A 20,798-nucleotide genomic window follows, 5' to 3' on the forward strand; every position below is an offset into this window, starting at 1 on the left:
GCTGTGGGGACGTGGTTGGTGGTGCAGAGGCACAGCCAGTGCTGGGGAGGGGGGGGCTGTCACTGTGACCCCCCTGCAGTGCCTCAAATCCACACCTGAGTGACACCCAGCAGTCTGGCAGGAAGATAATCATCCTTTAATTGACCAAAGACCAGGAATTTTGGTGTTATGTGACTCTGGAAATACTGCACTGCCCCTGACTTGTGGAAGAGACGTGGGGAGGGAAAAGAATAACTCAAGTCTGAAACGCAAACCTTTATTTCTTAAACTGTGGTGCTGTGACAACTTGGGTTGTTCAGTTAAACGCTGGTTCTACAGAGTTCTGTAAAATCCTGAGTTGTCCTGAAGCTGGGCTGGATCTGGCTGTGCCAGAGGGGATGGATGGGATATTTTTCCAGCACCCTTAACTAATAAAACAGCAGCTTCATTTGCCTGAAGTGGTAACAGGGTTGGAATTCAAACTGTGGGACTCTCTCAGTCTCCACCGAGGGTGTTCTGAGAGCAGAACCCCCGACTGTTCCCTCAGAACTCGTAACACACAAAGCTCAGCTGGGTCAGTCGTGGCCTAAACCTGGACCAGTGCAAGAGCAGCAGCAGTTCTGGAACATTCTGTGCTGCCGGGTCCCAGCTCAGGCCCTGAGTTTGGGCCTGCCCTGCCCTCCCAGGCAGAGCCCGGTCCTGTCCTGGGGCCCGGAGCCCTCGAGCCCTACAGCAGCGGGGAGCTCTGCACAGGGCCCAGCTCCTCCTCCGTGTCGCTGGCTGTCGCCAGGCTCTGCAAGCTGTGACCCCTGGCGTCCTTCTCCTTGTGGGAAACAGCTCCAAAGAACAAGGAGTGGAACTGGAAAAGGCAGTATTTGCACAGGTAAGGAGCCACGGGGTACAGAATTGGGGTGTTAATTATTTGAGAGGCTTTTGCCCCTTTCAGTCTGCGGCGTTTCCCAGGGAAACTCCCGCCTGCCCCTGGAGCGTTGCCAGTGTTGAACACCACAGTGCTGGCTCTGCTGATCCCATGGGACACCAGGATGCGGAATGGGAGCCCAGCACGGTGGGACACACCCTGTGCACGGGGTGCTCAGCTCAACCCCAGCTGTGCCTCCCCTGCTCACGGCACGGGGAGTCCCCTCACCTTCTGATCAGGAGCCTCCGTGGCCTCTCCTGCTGCCCGGGCCGTGGCTGTTCCTGCTCTTCCTGTGACGTCGCTCCCCGTGGCTCTGGGATCGCTTTTCACCTCTCCTTCAGCCGCAGGGTTGGTGGCAGCGCTCCCATCCCGCGGGGGATGTCTGGCAGTGTCTGTGCTGTTGGGCTCCTCCCCAGAGGGTTTGTCAGGGGGTGCCTCTGAGCTGCATCGGGCACAGGAGGGCAGGTTTAGTCACTGGCTTTGTGCGTTCTCCTCAGAACACCCCGATTTTCTCCTCATGAAAAGATTATGGCTTGGGAGGAGATTCTCAGCAAGTACCTTCCCAACCCTCCTGCTGCCCCCAAACCCTGTGGAGATGGGGAAAGCAGAGTTCCTATGCAGCGTTCCCTCTTGCAGCCCTTTGATTGCTGTGTGTGCTGCTGAGACGTTCCTGGCTCACGGTTTCCCTGGGAACACTCGAGGTTCTCCTGCCCTTACCGTGGGCAGCAGAGCTCCTGGGAATGTTCCTCCTTCTGAGCCTCGCACAGGGTGGCCAGGATGAAGCTGCCCTCCAGCAGCACGTCCTCCACGCTGAAGGCAATGGGCCTAAACACAAACACGGAGACTGCACAGCCCGTGGAACTGCACACACCGTGGGGGCAGTCACGGCCACGGCTCGTGGGGTTCCACAGGAGGATTACAAAGAGCCTCCTCTGGACAGCTGGAAATCCCCTGTGTTTGCTGCCCAGGAAGGAGAGGGGTCCTCCTATTGCAGGTCTAATGCCCCAAGGGGCGAATGCTACACAGTGTCAAAGCAAATGAGAGTCCTGAATGTGCAATTGTTACGATTATTCAGAAACTGGGTTGTTTCTTTAACTGCCAATTAACTCATTGCCTGCATTAGACTGGGGGTTTCCACTGTCCAGGAACTCCAGGTAACTCAGAGTCAGCCAGGCTGCCCTGGCAGTGCCTGGGAGGAGCTTTCTGTGGAATTACAAACTCCTTGCTCTGGATCACAGGTCCCAAATAAATGGCTTTTGGGATGGGCTGAACACGTGCTCTGTGGCTGCAGGTCAGTGTTCCTGAGGGGCTGCACACACAGCCCTCCTGTAACTGCAGGGCTCCCCCCACGGCTGTCCCAGCACCTACTTCCCACATCTGTCGAAGTGGATGGACACAGGAACTCCGGTGGCTTCGGAAAACGCCAGCAGGCCCTGGAAGAGAAGGAGGGGGGGGTTAAGTGCTGGTTTAAACCCACAGGATGAATATCAGTATGTAAGTTTACCCTAGCTGTTGGTTACTGGCAGAAAGGGTAAAATTCTGCTGCTTCCAGAATAATTTCTTGCCTGCCCTGCCAGGGCTTCGCCAGAGGAGGCTCTGCATGGAGAACTCTCCAGGGCAGCTGTGTCTGCCCAGCACAGAAACCACAGTTTGGCTTCAGAAATGCTTTGTTTGCCCTCCAGAGGCTGCTCTGAGGGCTCTGCAGTGCCCTGAGGATCCTGGTTTTACAGCTAATCCTTGGCTGGTGAAATCCTGCTGCTGTCAGGGGGGCTGGTGGGACACACATTCCATAGGCCCATCCTGCAGTGTCCTGGTCCAGGCAGGCAAAGTGATGGGAAATGGTTTATTTTCCAGACAATTCTTACTTTACCCTCAACTCCTTAAGGCAAAATGTCACTTCAGAATCTACTCCAATTTGAAAGTAGTCAAATTCCTCTGGGCTGAGGTGAATCTCAGTAACCACCGTCCTGGAAAAGTCTGTTTGGGATAACAACAATGTCAGGGACGCACAGGAGTGAAGTTTGAACTCCACAAGACTATGGTTACAACCCCCAGGCTTTTACATCAGCACTGTTTGAATAATCGTGTTTTCACAGTGATCAACAGTAATAAACACTTAGCTTCTCTAAATTTATTTCACCATTAAGTAAAATTGAATCCTCCATTCATTTCCAGCGCCTTGTGTAGATTTAAAGGGATTTTAACAGCACCCATTGCATGCTCTGCTGTGTGATCTAACCCAGCACCTGCTGCTGTTCTTGCCCATCTGCTCCATCCCTCACAAATGATATTCCCAGCTGTCTATTGTTGCCCGGGTGGGAAGCCCAAAATGCTGCCTGACTTAAACTGATTAATCAAACTTGCTGACAATCATCAGAGCACAAAGAGGGGGGACTGGGGCTCTTTGTTTTAAATCCCAATCTTTTCCTGGCACGGGAGTGGCAACAGGAAATCGGCTCTTCACTTGCAGGTATTCCGTTGGTCATTACCGGCTGATTAGTCCGGGGCTGTTAATTGTGTGTGAAGAGAAGGTGAGAGGTGCTTTCCTGCTGTGGAACAGTCTGAGACACCCCGAACAATTCCAGAGCGGCTCGAGCAGCACAAGCACCCGCAGCTGCTCCTCGGGAAGGCCGGGCTGGTTACGGGCTATTCCCAGACTATTCCCGGGTCATTGTCCTCAGCTCTGGTCCTAACAAGTATGAAGAGAACCCCTTTATTACGCGATATCCAAGGACCTCCCCTTCAAAAACGCAATGAGATCTTTGAAATTAATTGGAGTCACGCCCCAGGAATCTGCAGATTGTTCTCCACCTCCTGCAGATGTGACCGTGGCAGTGACAGCGTGAGCCCAGCTGACCCCCTGCACTGTCCTCAGCCTAAAACACACCCTCTAATGAGATCAGTTCTCTAATTGTGGTGTTCAGGTTTAAACAGCTCTTTTTAAGCCCCCAGACCAGCCCCTGTTCCCTGGCAGCTCCTGCTCTTGCAGCACAGTAATTACCTCTTTCAGTTGGCTGCTCAGCCTGATATCTGCCACTGACACCCAGAAATTGTTATTAAAAACTCGCTTTCTGAAAATATATTCAAACCAGAGGGTGGCAGCATGACTTAAAATCTCCCTGTACGTGGTCCCTCTCTGAAAAATGTCATTCCCCACTTCTGACAGCTCTTATTCCTTCAGTTCACCTGTGCTGAAAATCCAGGCTATGGGTTGATATATCCTGAATTTCCTTACCAGTGTCTTCCTCGGTGTAACTCTTGAAAGAGACTTTCAGTGGAGTAACAGATAAGGTTATTTCCTCTTGGCTGGTGGGGAAGTGAATCATCACATCAGCCAGCAGCCTGTGAAACAGCACCCAGCGTTGGGATAACCTGGCACAAGTGACTGCCTGGCATTTGTTACTGCCATCAGAGGGTAAAGCTCAGCAGATGGTTCTGCAGTTGTTACCTGGAGTGGACTTTCAGGATGTTTGGGCACATGTGCTTTGCAAAAACGGCCTGCAAGGGATCACATTCTTGAAAGGTCAGGTTATAGGTTTTTACAACCCCTAAATATGGAGGGAATGAACACAAATCAGTGCTGCTCTGTAATCTTGATTATTATTTTTTTTTAAAGTGTTAATTGTTCAGTAGAGAAAGTCACCAAGTGACTTGCTCAGCTATGTGGAAATAAATAGCAAATGGAATTCACCTGCCAGCCAAGATTTCCTCCAGCCTGTAAGTTGTGCCCATCCAACACCTGAGTGTTTTAAGACTCCACAAGAAATAAATGAACAGCAAAAAGTGCAACAAACGCAGAGGGGAAAAGGCCTCAGTAAAATAAATAACTAAAATAAAGAAAACTGGTAAATAAATAAATAAACAAAATAAATAAAGCTGACCTAAATAGAACTGGTAAAATCACACAAATGGGGGTGGAACACAAAAGGCAAACCCTGCAGAGCTCTGTGTGCTTCTGGGCAAGGCTGGGCTAAAGAGAGCTGAGCTGTCTGGAGATCTAATTCAATGTATTACCCCGGTATTAGCAATACAAGGTAGATTTCTAATAACATGAAGCACTGCCTGTGACACAGCACAGCTCTGGGTTGGCAGGAGAGGCTTCTTCGTGAGTTTTGCAAAGGCTGATGCTGATGAACATTCCAAGTCCTGCTCCTGTGCTGGAGGACTGTGTTAGCAGTGGGAAGACTCAGTAAATCCTGGAGTTCAAACACCTGCCAGAGCAGGATTTCCCTCCCTTCCCACAATGTGCTTTTTCCCCTCAGAATTCAATGCAGACTAATTCAAAATGTTGTCATTGATAAAGCCTGTTGTAACTTGACTTTAAAAGTGATACATGATAAATATTAACGTGACAAACATAAATTGGGGTGTGAAGAGGCTGGAAGTGTTTGGCAAACTGTTCCATCAGCAGAGTTCAGTCAGTAACTACATTAAATATCGTGCTGCCCCGTGGTTCTAAACTGCTGCTGTCCCTGGGAAGCCACTCCCCGTGTCACCCACCGTGTCTGCAGAGCAGCTGGAAGGTGATGTGATGATCCCTGGGGCTGGCAGAGATGCTGCACTTCTCTACATTCCTCCCCAGCACGTTGGCACATCTAAACACAGGGAGAACTGCCTGGGAAAGACAGAAATCCAATCAATCCGTGCAGAGGTTGCTCACCAAGCACCTTCGCAGTATCCCCGTTTTCGTGGGGTTTATCTGGAGCTCCTGCTCCTCCCTCTGGAATTCCAGCTGGGAATGCTGGAACACCCCACTGAGCTGTACCTTAACTCTCAGTTTACAGGGCAGGGACGACTTCTCCTTGTGACAGGGCTCGGACACGGCTGCCCAGCAGTACTGCTGGAAAAACACGGAGGAGAAGAACACACAGGCATAGGCTGACCTCGAGGAATTCACCGACCTTAAGGCAAGCTGGAAATGGAATCACAGGATCACCAAGGTTGGAAAAGACCTCCAGAGACCACCAAATCCAACCTTTGATGAGGCAGAAGGGAAATAATGTATTGACTCAAAGCTATTTAATATGGAACCTTACAAAGAGCCTCCTCTGGGCTTCAGGACCACCAGAAAACCCTGAGAGGTTCATCTCAAAATAAACACAGATTTGTTAGGAACACGATTATGTTCCAACTTCCCACCTTCATTAGTACCAACCAGAAGTCAGGGGTGTAATAATGGGATGGGATTTCAATCTGTGGGTGTTTAAGTGGCTCTGAAGGGTGAGTGACCCAAACACCCAGAGCTCAGCTTGTGTTTGAGGCATTTGAAGGCCCCGAGTTTATTCTGAAACAACCCTCCTGTACATGATCCATCCAAATGAGCAAAAGGCACCACTCACACCTCAGGAACTCTTCAGGTATAACATGGAATTATCTCCACTTGTGATTTTCCAGTGAGTGAAAGGAGAGTTGGTCACTTTTAGCTAAGAAACCTCTAGAGAAAAGCCTAATTCTGCTGGAAATTGCATTTGGTTAATCAGAGGCGTTAATGGATGTGTCCTTCCTGTTGAGTCAGGGCAGTACAAAACATGTTGTTTAGAGGCAGCTTCTGTGGGGTACAAAACACAAACCTTGTGACCTGCGACAGCACAAATGAACCCCTTGGCATTAATCTGGATGTCCTGGACAAGCCTCAGCTTGGGCCACAAGAAAATCAAAGGATATCAAGGCAGATTAGGAAGGAATCTTCCATGCTGGAATGTGCATAATTGCAATTACAGAAAATAGGGCTTTTGTCCATATTGAAAGTGGAGGAAGCTGGGAGAGAGTGTAACTCAGACAGAAGGGCACCTTGAGGAAAACAACACAATGTCCAGCAACGTAAATGTTGGGCCTCCAAGGAACATTTTTAACTTAGAATAAATCAAATTCACTTACGCCTTTTTCCACGGGGTCAAACCAAAATTCATCACTGACACGTGCTATGGCATGGATTGCTCTTCCAAACACTGCCAGGGAAAGAAAACAGCGCGACAGGCATCCTAAATTCAAATAAAAACGTTGTACTGCATTTCCCCCAGAATAATTTATGAGGCAGCATTACAAATTCCCTACACGTTTGAAAGAAAACTGATGGGGGAAAATGTTACTTTTTTTTTTTTCTTTTTTAATTGGCACAAACCCCTCGATGTTTTGGAAGCTACCTCTGATGAGGCACCTCAGTGTCATCCGTCCCTTTGCAGCACCCAGGGCTTGGTGTCACCATAAATTCATTCTGTCAGACAAAACACCCCTTGGAAATTGCAGTTGGTAGACGGGAAGTTTGGGAAGCCGTTGAGCAGTGGGGATATCTGTGGAGATGGAACCCTAAGAAACAGGGAAGAACCCGGCACAGGGGCCTGGAATTTGCCTCTGGCAGGGGCAGAGCAGAGTTTGGCACAGATGGAGTTTTTGCACGGAGTTTTTGCACAGAGTTTTGCACAGGTTGTGCCTCTGGAAGTGCACAGGGAGATATCCAGAAGCGGACTGTGCCTCTGGAAGAGCACAGGGAGATATCCAGAAGCGGACTGTGCCTCTGGAAGAGCACAGGGAGACAGCCAAGCCATGGCTCCTCCACCTGGGAGTCCCCAAATCCAGCGCTCTGCTCCCTAATCTGAACCATTTCCAGAGGCCGCACATTCCCCACGATCTCCCGTGTCCCGCGGGATGAGGAGGAAGCGAATTCCCCCCTCAGCTCCAGGGCTCGTGTCCCGCTCCCGCCTCAGCGCCCTCGGGGCCGCTCCTGAGGGCAGCGCCCGCTGCCGGCGGTGCCGCGGCCCCGATCCCGGGCTCCCTGTTTCCCGCACAGATCCCGGGGGATTTGCGTGTCCCGGGCTCCCTGTTTCCCGCACAGATCCCGGGGGATTTGCGTGTCCCGGGCTCCCTGTTTCCCGCACAGATCCCGGGGGATTTGCGTGTCCCGGGCTCCCCGGTACCTCGGAGCTGCGCCCCCCCAATCACGCACTTCATGGTCACCCCCCCCTCGCTCCCCTCACGGCCCAGGGCGGGAAAGGGCGCTGGGGCGGGGCCGGCGGGAGAACCCCGGATGTGGGAATGAGGGAATGAGGGAATTATGGAATGTCCTGAGCGGGAAGAGACAACAAAGATCATCGATGCGACCCCTGGCCCTGCTCAGGACACCCCAACGATCCCGCCCTGTCCCTCAGAGCGTTGTCCAAACGCTCCTTGAGCTCTGGCGGCGTTTTTTATGTTGTGGTGCCCAAAACTGGCCCCCAGAACCCGAGGGGAGGCCACACCAGCCTTGCAAAATGTGGAATATATGAAGTTTTTCTTCAGTAAGGACGTTCTACGATGTTTGATCTTTGTAACTTTCAAGCCTAATTGACAAGAAGGGAGGTTTAATCGGTGAAACAGCAGCCAACAAGCTCTAAGTGATGTCCAGGTGTTAGGACGATAAATGACTTGTGGGTAGAATTGCCTTGTTAAGGTTTAGGACTGGACGTGTTCCAGTGACCTCAGACCTGGGCAAGGTTAACAAAGTGAGGGGAGAAGGATGAACCACTTTGTACCACTGAGAGCAGGCACAAGGAATGCAGGATCTACGGACCACGACGACCTCGGGCAGAACCCCCTAGATAAGGAAGAAAGTGATAAACCCAACCCAGCAACTGGGCTGAAATCAGGTCCAAGTGGGTAAAAAGTGATTCTGGCAGGGGGATCTGTGACCACCGACCCCAGAAACCCCCTGACCCCCACAGGAGAAGAGAAAGACTGAGCGCGGCACTAGTCAGCGTGAGGAGCGAGAGGATCACTAACCAACAGAAGATAAAATAATAATCAGTAAGAGAACTACGCGATTTGTGGAGAACGCTCTTTCCACGCGTGCGAAACACCCCCGCGGCCGCGTTGGGCGCTGTGTTGGGCGCTCGCAGCCGCCGTACGGGGGCGGTGCCGGGCGGGTTCCGGGAGGGCCGGAGCGGAGCGGCCGCGATGGTGAGAGCGGGGCCACACCGGGAACCCAAACCCCGGGAACCCCCGGCATTCCCCCCGGGAACCCCTTCTCGGGCACCCCCCCGATCACCTCCTCCCGCGGGGCTGGCGCAGAACGGGTGGGCGGCGGGTCCCGGGCCGTCCCTGCAGGAGCCCCGTTTATATCCGTATTAATTTAACCGTGATAGCTTTTAATTTTTTTTTTTAAATTATTTTAATTTAACGCTTCTCTCATAACATCAACGATTCATTAATTATTATTTGCGCGTTCACGTGGCTGTGTTTTCTCTTCTGTTGCTTCCTCTCGTTTAACATTGATCATATTTTCCACCCCCCTTGTCTGCAATCAACTCCTCCATCCCACTCAGGCCGGGCACAGAGTAAGTCCCTCCTTGGCTTTGCTAATACCGGTATTAGGGGCTCCCTCGTGTTCCTCCGTGGCAGTGGCAGCTGAATTAGGGGCTGCTGCTCGACCCACACCCAAATTCCTGCTAAACCCCAGGGGGTTCGACACCCTCTGCCTCTGTTTTATGCTGCAGATCCCTGCGACGATTAAACATTTTGGGTTGGTTACTGTAGCGTTTTTTTTTTTTTTAATTATGGGAGCTCAGATGCGATTTTTGGGGGAGAAAGTGGGGCCTGACAGTTTGGGGTTGTGTGTTTTGAGTGGCAGGATAGTTTTATTAAACATCAAATAACTGGTATTGCACGTCTAAGTCCCTCGGGTATCAGTGAGGCAATCTTATCCATTGCCACTTATTAATCAAATAATCTTGATAATAATATCAAAGTCGTTGTTAACCACTTTTAACTTGCATCCCAGTACCATTCCCAGGACCCAGCTTGGGGCATTTTTCACTGGGAATTCTCGAAAGACCATCAAAAATGTGTCTTTTTTTTTTTTTTTAATTTTTCCTCTCATGGTTTGGTTTTGAATTGGCCACTTATTGATTAAAGAACTGTGGTGTTGCTTTACCAATACTTCAGACTATTTCTCTCCAAAATGGCTTTGCTGGCACTAAAATGTTCTTAATCTGAAAAAAAAACCCCCACCCTCAAAACCAAGCAAAAAAGCCACCCAAGTTCCTTCTGCCTTTTGTGGTGACTGTTGGCAAGAAAGTAGCTGCATGGCTTAAAAATAGAGGAAAGAATATTTAAAAATACAATTTTATTTATATTTATTATATTTATTTTTATATATATAAATATATCTGGGCTGTGTCCTGTACAAATTGCTGGCTGTCATTTTAGGAGCTGCCTCACTAACAAACATTTCTAATGTAGAGCCATTTATCGAGTTAACAGTGGCTCTGGAAACCACCATTCCCATTTTCCCAGTGCCGTAACATCCCCTGCTTGATAGAGCTGATCTCTGCAGAATTCATTTGTGGCTGTGTTGCATTAAATCTTTAGTTGCAGAATTAAAGCCTGTGGCTTTGCATCACCTGAATCTTTAATTTCGAAGGCCCCATCCCATTTTTATTCCTGCATCCGTTGTACTGAAACTGTGAATAAATAGAAATACCTAGAAATATATAGAAATGGTAACAGAGTCCCTCTGTGCAATAACCTGCCCTGGCTCCTCTGCAGTGCCCTGCTTGTAATTTGTGGTTATTTTTCAGCCTTATTCTGTTCAGTGCTTCCTGAAAGGTGGGGTGTGAAACACATGAAGTACTCACACAGTCCTGTTATTGTGCCTTGCCCAAAATAAAGACAATTCTGGAGCCTTGTTTTTAAGGTAGTGGGTCAGTGAGGGCTCTTGTTTCCCCTCAGAGCAATATTCCATCACCATCTCATTCTTTTTAGTAGCTTTGCCATCAAAGTGCCGGGTTGGGAAGGGCAGGAGGTGCTGTTTGCTGATGACTGTTACCTTAATTAGTGTGTTTAATGATCTCTCTCCCCCCGGTGATCCCTGGCAGTTGGTGCTGGTGCTGGGAGACCTCCACATCCCCCACAGATGCAACAGCCTCCCTGCCAAGTTCAAAAAGCTGCTGGTTCCTGGCAAGATCCAACACATCCTGTGCACGGGGAACCTCTGCACCAAGGACACCTATGACTACCTCAAAACCCTGGCTGGGGACGTCCACGTGGTCCGAGGGGACTTTGATGAGGTAACTTCGACCTCCCTCGGGAATGACGGGTCTTGTGTGTCTTTTAAAGGCGACATTTGGGTTCGCCCAACCAAGAGCGGTGATGAAATGAGTTCAGAAACTCTCCCCTTGTTGTTGTTTAAATAGAAATCTTTAAATCCAGCTATCAGTTTTTAGGTATGACCGTGTCCATCTAATGCTTGGTGTTTATTTCCAGAACCTGAACTACCCCGAGCAGAAGGTGGTGACGGTGGGACAGTTCAAGATCGGGCTGATCCACGGCCACCAGGTCATTCCCTGGGGTGACATGGCCAGCCTGGCCCTGCTGCAGAGGCAGTTTGATGTGGACATCCTCATTTCAGGGCACACACACAAATTCGAGGCGTTTGAACACGAGAACAAGTTCTATATCAACCCCGGGTCAGCTACAGGAGCCTACCACGCCTTAGAGAAGTGAGTGTGGGCAAAACTCGGGGAGGGTTTTTTGGGAGCAAAACTGAGCTGCAAACTCGTGGTGAGGGGTTAATGTTGGTGGTTTAAGTGTCAGGGAGAGGAAGGGTTGATGCTTGTGCTTCCTAAACCTCCTGGACTGACCAGATGAGAGTAAACTACTCCCAGCCTCAGATCTGATGCTCTGTGCTTTCAGAATTAACATCCATTTTCCTTTAAGCGATTTCTGCTGAGCACTGGTAAAAACACTGCTGAGGGGATTGGAGACACAATTAATATGAATTTTTTTCCTCTCTTTCCAGCAACATCATTCCCTCATTTGTGCTGATGGATATCCAGGCTTCTACAGTAGTGACATATGTCTATCAGCTAATTGGAGATGATGTGAAAGTAGAAAGAATCGAGTACAAGAAGTCTTAAAAAGGCTTTTGCTTGTCTGGTATTTTTACCATCTCATTCTGAACTGCAAGTTCCAAGACTTGATTGCTAGTTTACAGCCCTGCACCCATTGCTAACAGCTCAACAATGTAATGAATTTAACCCAACATTGTGTTTGCTTTTCTCTGTATGGATGAATTTGTAAAATACTCCATTAAAATAACTGTCCAAATACCGTTCCTAACGTTGTAATAAACTCCACTTCATAGAAAAGCTGAGCTCTGTGCAGTGCTGGGGGGAAGAGGCAGCAGTTGGGGGTGGCTGGAGGTGCCTCCTGCTGGGGTTTGGTGCCCACCTGCCCAGGGGTGCTTGAGAAAGGGAGTGAGGGCTCTGGGGCCAGGCTGTGTTTGCCTCAGAGTCCAGTTTACGTTTCATTCTCTCAATTTACTGAAAGGAATAAAATGGCTTGGTACGTTCTGAAAGCCTCATAATTTCACTGTAGAAAGTTTGAGTCTTTAATGAATCCTCTCCTTAAATCCAGAGCCAGTGAAGAGAGGCTTTCCTTTATTTGGGGCTCTCGTCTGCCACTCCTGTGTGTCCATCTGCTCCCTGTCAGGGGCTCTCAGGAATGGAATCCCATGTGGAATGGAATCCCATGTGGAATGGAATCCCATGTGGAATGGAATCCCATGTGGAATGGAATCCCAGCAGCAGGTGCTGCTGCAGGTAAAGGTGGGTTGGTCAAGACAGCTGGAACTTTGGGCTCTTCTGTTCCAGTGCCTGCAGGGAACTGAAGGGATTTAACAGCTCCCATTTCCCACCACTGCTGTAACTTCCCAACAAAACAGTTGGATCTTTGTTTTCCACAGCAGAACATTGAGATGTTGGCCTTGGGATTATGGCTTTTCCAGGAGGTAGAAGGGAAACTCTGCCCAGAACCCTTATTTCTGTGTCATGAGCTGACTAAAGAACTTCTTTCTATTCCAAATGAACCTGCTTTTCCCTGGACAAAGAGCAGGCATTTCAGGTGTCTCAGGAACCTCTGACTGGCACTTCATGCAGTGAAGCTCCTCCCTGCTGCTTTGTCCTGCTGCAGACACAGCAAAGCTGGGAAGAAAACCTCGGCACACCTCATTGAAGGGAGGTGAGTGACTGGAACATCAATTTACTGACAAACTCATCGTTAAAAACAGGGGGTATAGAATGCTGTAAGGCCCATATTGATACAGAAGTTTATTTATGCTCGTTATAGTTAAACTTATGGTTTATCTACAGAGTATTTTACATGAACTACAGCCCTGGCAGTTTTATAAAAGGGTTTAGCCCAGTTGTGCAAGGTCATGTGGTGGTGAATGAATTCAGAGTGATCCCAACAGCAGCAATGTGGGGAAACACAGAAGTAAAGGAAATAAACTTTCATCCTTCCTGAAATTAAAGTGCTGAAGATGAGCAGGATGGAGGAGAAACAGCCTAGAACAGCTGAAAAAAGTGTGGAAAGGTCATGGAAGCTTTTGGTAAAAGCACTGAGTTTTTTAGTCTGGTGTTCTTTTTGAGTGCACAAATCTCCTCTTGCCAGGAGAGGGAGGAAAGGAAAGGATAAATCAAGACCTTGTCAAGGACTGTTCCAGGCCTCCTGTGATCCATTCAGGTACATCTGGAAGGGAAAAGAACAATATTAACAGGTATTAATCTTAGGAAGAGCTGTGGAAGTAAATGAATGAATGGTAAGTAAATGTGGTTCAGATAAAATTAATTATTTGAATTGATGAAGGCAGATTTTTATTACATACAATATATTTGACTAAAATTAATCAGCTAGAAAGTATTTTTGCGAAATGTTGAGTGAAATTCTTTAGGGAAAAAAAAGAGAAGGTCCTGCAGGAGGTGCAGAAGTGGCTTCTTTTACCTTCAGAAGATCAGGTGGTGGGATGTCTGCCAGGCTGGGGTTTCCACATCTCTTTTGATACTCTTGAATCAGGGCTGTTGCTTCATCGAGGCTGTAAAGGGCAAAAGGTTCTCAGTTTTGGCCAGTTTAGCTCTCTCAACAATCTCTTACTTGGTCTTGAATGGCTGTAAAAGTCTTATCTTAAATCTGCAGGTGAGATTTTTATTTATTTAAGTTAGTAAGACTTGAAAAATCCTTAGATGATAAGTACTAAAAATCCTCTGTGGCTTGAACTCGATGAAAACAAAATAAAGGAGAGATTCCAGTAATGCAGCAGCTGTTCTACCTTTCCTTAACTCACCTGTTCTTTTTGGCAAAATAATCCACCAGCTCTTTAATTCTGTGAGTCCTTGTCAGGTGTTGCTTCAACAGTGGGTAATACTTGGTTTGCAAGAATTTTTCATAGAGCTTCTCATTTATGATGCTGTCCAAAACCACAGACCTGATCTGTAGATTGAAGTTTTAGTAACGAAAAATATTTATATTTTAAAGGTAAGAAATTGTATTTTGAATGACAAGAGCTCAGGGTTTTCCTGTTGGGCTCTACGGTAAGGTTTTGTGGGTTTTTACTTTTTTCAGCTGCAGAGCAGAAATAAAAATGCATTTTACGAGTATTTCCTATTTTTTGAGCATTATGTCAGGTAAGGCTGGACAAGGTCAGGAGAGGGAAAAGGTTCTGGGTACACTTTATCTGTCAGAAAAGCCTCCAAGTCAATGGCAGATAAATTTATTTATTTACCTGAGAAGCAAATGCTACAACTTCCCCAGTGGCCATGTGCTCATCTATTTGCTGCAGCACAGTTTCTGTGTTACAAGTGGATAAGAAACCCTGGTGAAAAAGAAGTTCCAAATCATTAATATTCTGTGACTGATAAAATAGAAACTCTCCCTGTTGAGCGTTTGATTCATTCAGGAACAAGGAACACGCTGATGTTACAGGTGCAAAGATGGAATTACCAAACCAGGAGGTGCTTTTAACTCTCCCAGGGTGTTTTGCTGCAGCTGTTGCAGATTGTTTGGCAGCACAGTGAATGTCCTGCACTGCTGCTGTGATTTGGGAAAATCTTTCTGAATGCCAGGACTGGAGGTGTGAGGGTTTCAGGTGCCTTCCCTGGTGCCAGTTTGCTCCTGGCCAGTCTGGTTCAGCTGGAGAACAATGGGGAGCATCAATTCATGGGAACAAACCAGCAGAGAAAGGGAATTGTCAAGATCTGTGGATGGTGAGAATGTGGCCTTAAGGCAAAGGCCTTTACATCACAACTTGTGCAGATCAAGCATCTTTCTTGGAAGGCTTTCAGCCTTCTTACAATTTGTCATGGCTTGGGATTTGCTGTTGTGTTTTTTTTTTCCCATAAAACATCCTCAAATTCTCAAAAGGCAAAAAGTCACCTGACAAAGCCACTGAGGGTGACTCGAAGCTGTGGGTTTGCTTGAAAAGGAGAGGAGAAGAGAAGGAAGTATTCACATGATCCCTCGCAGAAGCCTTTGTTGGGGGGGGAAATGCTGAGCAGCTGCCAGCAGGAATTATTAAAATAAACCGAGAATTAAAAGTTGCTGCATGCTCAAAAGCATTTCCCTGGCACAGGCAGGACACTAAATTGAATATTTACCTGAATGTGCTGCTTTCTCTTCTCAGGCTGAGGGATCAGCAAGAGGCAGCCCAAGGCTAAAGCTGGAAGGTCCAGCTGGGAGTATTGCTTGGCAATTCCAGGGACATCCAGGTCAGCCAGGACAGGACACCTGCAGAGGGGACATCAGGAGGGAAGTTCTCAGCTGGAATCTCTGCCTGGATGGGTTGGTGTTGTGGGAATTTTAAGCCAGACAGGGCAATATGTTTTGACCTCCTCCTAATTTTAGAAATGGTCAAACAAGCTGCTGAACACAAATCCACGAGGATTTGGTAGCTTGAAGAAAATCCCAACTCCAGTTTCACACAGCCAAGGGCCTGTTTTGAGGGGAGTTGTTGGCCAACCGGCCAGAGCAGAGCTTTGGTTCAAATGGGTGTGCTCAGGAGTGGAGGATCCTTTTCCAGCTGATCTTTAAGGCCCCTTCCAACCCAAACCATTTCTAAATCCGAATTAACTCTTGGTTCAAGTCAGGCTCTCTGAGCTCTGGTTCTTTTGAGCAAATCAGAGGATTGTGGTGAATAAAGCAATGATTTCCTGTGCTTTTTCACATTGTAAAGGCAATGCAGGACTGGTTTATGCACAGGATGTTTGGGAACATTAATACCATAGGTTAATCACACTTGCAGATTTGCAGCTTATAAATCTTTGTTGTGTCAGATTTATTCTTTGTAGGAAAATGAATTCTCTCTATCTTATACTCTGTGTTGATGTTCTAGGAAATGTGCAGTATTTTGGGTGAGAGACATCAACTGGACTTTCAGAGTTGACCCTGAGTCCTTTAAAAATATCAGGACAGGAACAGTCCTGGGGGAGCAGCTGGGCAGATCAATTGGTTTTCAGCAGCCTGTGCTGATTCTCACACCCAGTTCAGAGAGCAGTTCCCAGCTGAGTTTCCCCAGCCCAGCTATTGAGTTACATGGGCAGAATTTCTGGCTGTGTTTCTATCCTGTCCTTCCCAGAAGAGGCAAAACCCAGAACTCCTTTGCACGTCCAGGGTGAGAAATCCCAGCTGGGCATTGCCACTAAAACTGGCCAGGGGGATGGATTGTCCACTTACTTGAGCAGCATCCCAAAGCACTCACAGCACTCCTGCAGCTGGGGGGGGCTGGGTGGACAGGCAGCTGAGGGACAGGGAACATGACAAAGTCAGGACAGAAGCAGGAGACTGGAGAAGCAGGAGCAGGACAGAGCATGCCAGCCCTACCTGTGAGCAGGGGGGACAGGACCACGCTGCGCCAGGCCCGCGGGAAGGTGGGAATCTGTTGGCAACAAAGTTGTAAAGTAACAACCCGACCCATTTAGTGCCCGGCGTGTTGTAAACACCCCCCCTCAGCAGTGTTTCCTTTCCTAACTCTGCAGGAGTTCTTCCCTAACGTTTCTTTCCTCAGGTCTGGCCGTGGTTTGACCACTGGCAAAGTGGTTCTGTCCAGGATATCCTGACTTGTTGCCTTGTACAGAAAAATGGTAGCTCAAAAAGGGTCTTTTCATGGCTCACACACACACACTGAATTCCTGGCAGGTAAGAAAAAGATGGGAAGTCAGAGGATATTTTCTTACCTCCCATAAGGAATGAATCCCAGCAATTGCTGTCAGAACTCTTCTTAGGTACTGAATCTGGAAAAAAAAAATTGATTTTAAAATACTTGGGTGTTTTGGAAGCTTTGGCAATAATCTACATTATGCTTGTTTTGGCTGTAGGATGCACACTTGGAGTTCCTTGAGGTACCTTTGATACATATGGAAATCTGGTTTATAGTTCAGTAAATTAAATTATCAACCCCATTGCCAGGTACATCTGTTACCTCCTTAGGCTGTAGCAACATTACATAAAGGTTGACAATCAGAGGTGATTGAGATCCTGACTGACAACAATCAGGGTTGCTGCAATTATAAATACATTTTAGGGGCCATGTTTTTGTCTATGTATATACACACACATGGAAATACATCTGCACACTTTTGTATATATTTGCACACCAAAACAGGCATGTTATGTTATAAAATTGTAATAACATGAAGGAAATTTTCAGTTTGTTACCACAGGACTTGCTCTTGCCATCCAAACCATTTAAGAGCAAAATTCAAGGCTAAACCAGAAATCCCTCAAATCTTCCCCAGCTCAGCATCTCAGAGCCCAAAGTAAGTGTGTAAATCATCAATAACTGGTCACAGTAAGTTTAAGGTTCATGAATTTATCCCCTTCTTCTGAAAGCAGTGGATAAACCCAGCCTTTTTCCCACCGGGCTCAGCAATTCCTTACCATGTTGAAGGCCAGGAGTTTCTGGAGGAGGCCGTTCCACAGCGGGGGGTCGTACACTTTGTAGTCCAAACTGAGTTCTGTCACCAATCTCACAGCCTGAGGGGACCAAGGACAGGCTGTTTTCACAAACATTCATGGTCTTCAAACCTTTCCCTGCTTGCCAGGCTCATTTGAGATTTAACTCCTCAAAAGCCACTTTCAAAATGAATTTGCACACATCAGCAAAAGCCAAAAACCTCCCCATGTGTGATCTCATTTTATTTTCTGATTGGAGGAAGGGTAAAGCTTTTCTCTGTCAGAAGCACCATCTGTTCAGCAAAGCCCTGCACAAAGGGGGCAATCCACAAAAAAAATCACTCCAAAACTCCCCAGGGGTTTAAAAATCCTACCGTGGGTTCGTGGCTGTGGTTCTTCCACAGCCCTTTGATCATCCCCTCCTTAGGACTCTTATGGAATGATTCGTAAGTGTATGGAATATTCAGGATTTCAAACTCTGCCAGGTAAATGCAGCACCTCAGATAATACCTGGAAAAAAAGTAACCCCCAAGGCAGGAGTTAATGAGGTTTACAGGATTATGTTTTAATTCATGCACTCAGCCTTGGGATAGTACTGACGATTGTCCTTCTGTTGCTTTAATATGTAACCTGTATTTATAATTATGATCCTAATGAAGTAAAAATCTTTCTGGTAATTGCTCAGGGAAAACTCTTTCACCTGGATGATGGATGAGGTGGATCATCCCTAATGACCAAGCAGTTACTGCAACTCTTGCAACTCCGATTTCATTCGTGCACGGAGATTTTTGTCCACCAAAATGTTATTATTGAGGGATGTTTTAGGGAAAGTTGATCTTACTTTACTGTCTCAACGGGCTTCTTGAAGAGGGATTCCACGGTGTTGGCATCTGCCAAGTGGAGCAGACACTTCAGTGCTCTGCTCCTGTGAGCAAATGTCAGCTGAGTGACACCAATGGGCTGAGGGGGGGGAAAAAAAAACCAGCAGTGAAAAGAAAATATTTGAGTGTTTGTGATATGGAGCGTCACAAATACAGCTGGGAAGAGGGAAAAGCTGCAGGTTAAGGCTCTGCTCAAAGAATGTCACCACTCTGCTTGAATTGGCAGAGCGAGCCAATTCTTACACAGGCTTGAAGAACGTTCTAGGATGTGGTTAATGAAGATGTTTTCAGATAATATCAGCAATAAGTTCAGAAAACCCAGAGTTCAAGGGCTGCTTTTGACAGTCAACAGCAAAATTCAGTGAAACCCACAGTTTTACCCCAAAGGCTGGTGGGGGGAGAGAAACACAGAGCTCAGACAAATCTATCAGCTATTGAAATTGCAGATTAAAAGGCCTCAGGTGGAAAGCCCGTGCAGCTGAGCAGACAGCACTTGATCTTAATAAGAGGTAAAAATTTCATGAGGATCAAGCTAAAATTAGAATTCAGCAACTTACAGATGTGGTGGAAGTTGTGATTGCAAAAAGCAGCCTTGAACTGTAATCCATGGGGCAGGATTGAAGCAGGTAAATCACTCTGCAAAAACAAGGTTTGCTTTTAATACCAGCACAGCCTCTGAAACACAAGGCATCCATTGTCATTGAAATGTAGATAATTCACTGCCACACAGAGATCAGGGATATGACATTCCAAGGATATAGGAAAGGAGGGGAAAACCTCCAAGCAGCTACTCTTAAGATGTAAGTTATTGGGAATGGCATTCCATGACACAAATAGGTATTTGATGGTTCAAAACTGACGTCACCAGAAGGTAAAAATAAGAACAGTGAGCTCTGAATCACACACAACCCACCAAGGGTTCTTGACAAAGCTATTTTTAGCTTGCAAGTTAAAAATAATTCACCATGTGAGACAACACACTCGCTCACCTTCGGATTTCTTCATCCTCCCCAAAGATTTCATGAGCTGTCTGTAAAAAGAAGTGAAAGTTGGGAGTTTTCTGCATTGTTTGGATAAATAGCTTGGTCAGATCCCTGCTTCAACCCTACAGTCTGTTTAATGGGGCTGATGTATTTACAACTGCTTTAGGCTGGACACACAACCTTTTAGTAGCACCAAAGTCAGGTTTTAACCTCTGTGCAGAGAGCAAGGGAAGCATTTCCAGTCTGTCTCCCCAGAGACATTTCTGGGCAGTGTCACAAAAGGACTGAAATCTCAAATAGCTTCATGGCTTCTAAAGGCAAATTCTGCCAAACAACCTGAGTTGTGGAAAAAAAAACAACCATATTTTGTGTGAGTGGCCTGTAAACCTCCTGTGGTGACTGACTTACTTCTGAGGGGGGTGTGCTTGGACACAGCCACTTCTCCAGCAGTTTATCCCGAATTTTGTTCATATCCAGGTCGTTAATCTCAGCTATCTCCTCGGCTGCCCTGTGGATATCTGCAGGGAGAGGCAGAGCCAGTGGATTCCCAAGCACTCTTCAAAGAGCTCCTCTTTGCAGCCGGCTGATGGATCCTCACCTGGATAATCCCTGCCCGTGGGGTTCTGGAATCTCTGCTCAATGCTGGGGTGTTCATACAGGGACACAATCAGCTGGGCTGGTTTCCCCACAGCCTTCAGCTGCTCCCCCGAGTGCAGGTGGTGAATTAGCAGCACGTTCTCGGTCGCCGCTCGTTTGTACTGCACGTTCAGCTTCTTCTGCAGCGCCTCTGCCTTCTCCCGGGCCTCATCCTGCAGGAAAACAACCCCCAGCGTGCCAGGAACGGCCTCTTGTGCCCAAAAACACGAGAGAAGAAAGCACAAGAGAAATCATCGGGGCTTTCTGCTCTGCTGGGAAAGGTATCTCGGGAGGAAGAAACGGCAAAGGTGAGTTGTGAAAAAGCCAAGTAAAATAAATGTGTAAAATGAGGGTGTTCTGAGGCAAAACGGAGAAGGGAAAAGATTAATATTGAGAGCTTGGCCTCTGGAATTACAGCTGAATTTTCTTGGCCTCTGGAATTACAGCTGAATTTTGTCACAGTTCTGTCTGAACATGTGGCCCAGTACAGAGAACTGTTTGGAGCTCATTGTGTCTCAGTAACTCCAAAGGCTGATATTTGTACTCAGGGCTGAGATTCTTCTTCCCCTTTCCCTCCCAGCCACGTGAAAATGAGCTTGAAAATCGAGTCAAAGCAGCCTTTCTTTATACAGAACACTGCAAAGAGCTAAAGAATCTTGGAACTCAGAGTAAAATTAATCATGTTATTGATCCAACAGCTGGAAC

The 20,798-nt window shown here is 47.4% G+C and overlaps 3 protein-coding genes across 3 annotated transcripts in view; 1 reads left to right on the plus strand and 2 right to left on the minus strand.

Moving 5' to 3' along the window:
* Positions 1-706: 706 nt before the first annotated feature.
* Positions 707-7,846, minus strand: RAD9B (RAD9 checkpoint clamp component B). The gene is made up of 12 exons (XM_050318648.1): positions 7,813-7,846; positions 6,776-6,846; positions 5,664-5,810; positions 5,399-5,513; positions 4,347-4,446; positions 4,134-4,240; positions 2,769-2,875; positions 2,267-2,331; positions 1,616-1,723; positions 1,474-1,485; positions 1,127-1,340; positions 707-838 (listed from the first exon to the last, which is right to left on the minus strand). The coding sequence occupies exons 1-12, from the start codon at positions 7,844-7,846 to the stop codon at positions 707-709; spliced, it is 1,212 nt and encodes a 403-aa protein (XP_050174605.1).
* A 933-nt stretch (positions 7,847-8,779) lies between these two features.
* Positions 8,780-12,018, plus strand: VPS29 (VPS29 retromer complex component). The gene is made up of 4 exons (XM_050318521.1): positions 8,780-8,830; positions 10,747-10,938; positions 11,135-11,370; positions 11,670-12,018. Exons 1-4 carry the CDS (start codon positions 8,828-8,830, stop codon positions 11,785-11,787), a joined length of 549 nt encoding a protein of 182 aa, XP_050174478.1. The 5' UTR covers positions 8,780-8,827; the 3' UTR covers positions 11,788-12,018.
* A 945-nt stretch (positions 12,019-12,963) lies between these two features.
* Positions 12,964-20,798, minus strand: part of KNTC1 (kinetochore associated 1) — a 30,985-nt gene continuing 23,150 nt past the window's right edge. Inside the window, 15 exon segments of the mRNA XM_050318520.1 lie at positions 12,964-13,399; positions 13,652-13,742; positions 13,992-14,137; positions 14,430-14,519; positions 15,301-15,430; positions 16,376-16,439; positions 16,523-16,577; positions 16,876-16,932; positions 17,579-17,674; positions 17,968-18,103; positions 18,435-18,553; positions 19,032-19,110; positions 19,464-19,504; positions 19,866-19,975; positions 20,056-20,266. Of these exon segments, the coding sequence (XP_050174477.1) occupies positions 13,358-13,399; positions 13,652-13,742; positions 13,992-14,137; positions 14,430-14,519; positions 15,301-15,430; positions 16,376-16,439; positions 16,523-16,577; positions 16,876-16,932; positions 17,579-17,674; positions 17,968-18,103; positions 18,435-18,553; positions 19,032-19,110; positions 19,464-19,504; positions 19,866-19,975; positions 20,056-20,266 (1,467 nt within the window). The 3' untranslated portion in view covers positions 12,964-13,357.

The sequence above is a fragment of the Myiozetetes cayanensis genome, unplaced genomic scaffold, assembly GCF_022539395.1.
Source record: "Myiozetetes cayanensis isolate MyiCay16 unplaced genomic scaffold, myiCay2020 scf21, whole genome shotgun sequence".
In the NCBI taxonomy this organism is placed as follows: domain Eukaryota; kingdom Metazoa; phylum Chordata; class Aves; order Passeriformes; family Tyrannidae; genus Myiozetetes; species Myiozetetes cayanensis.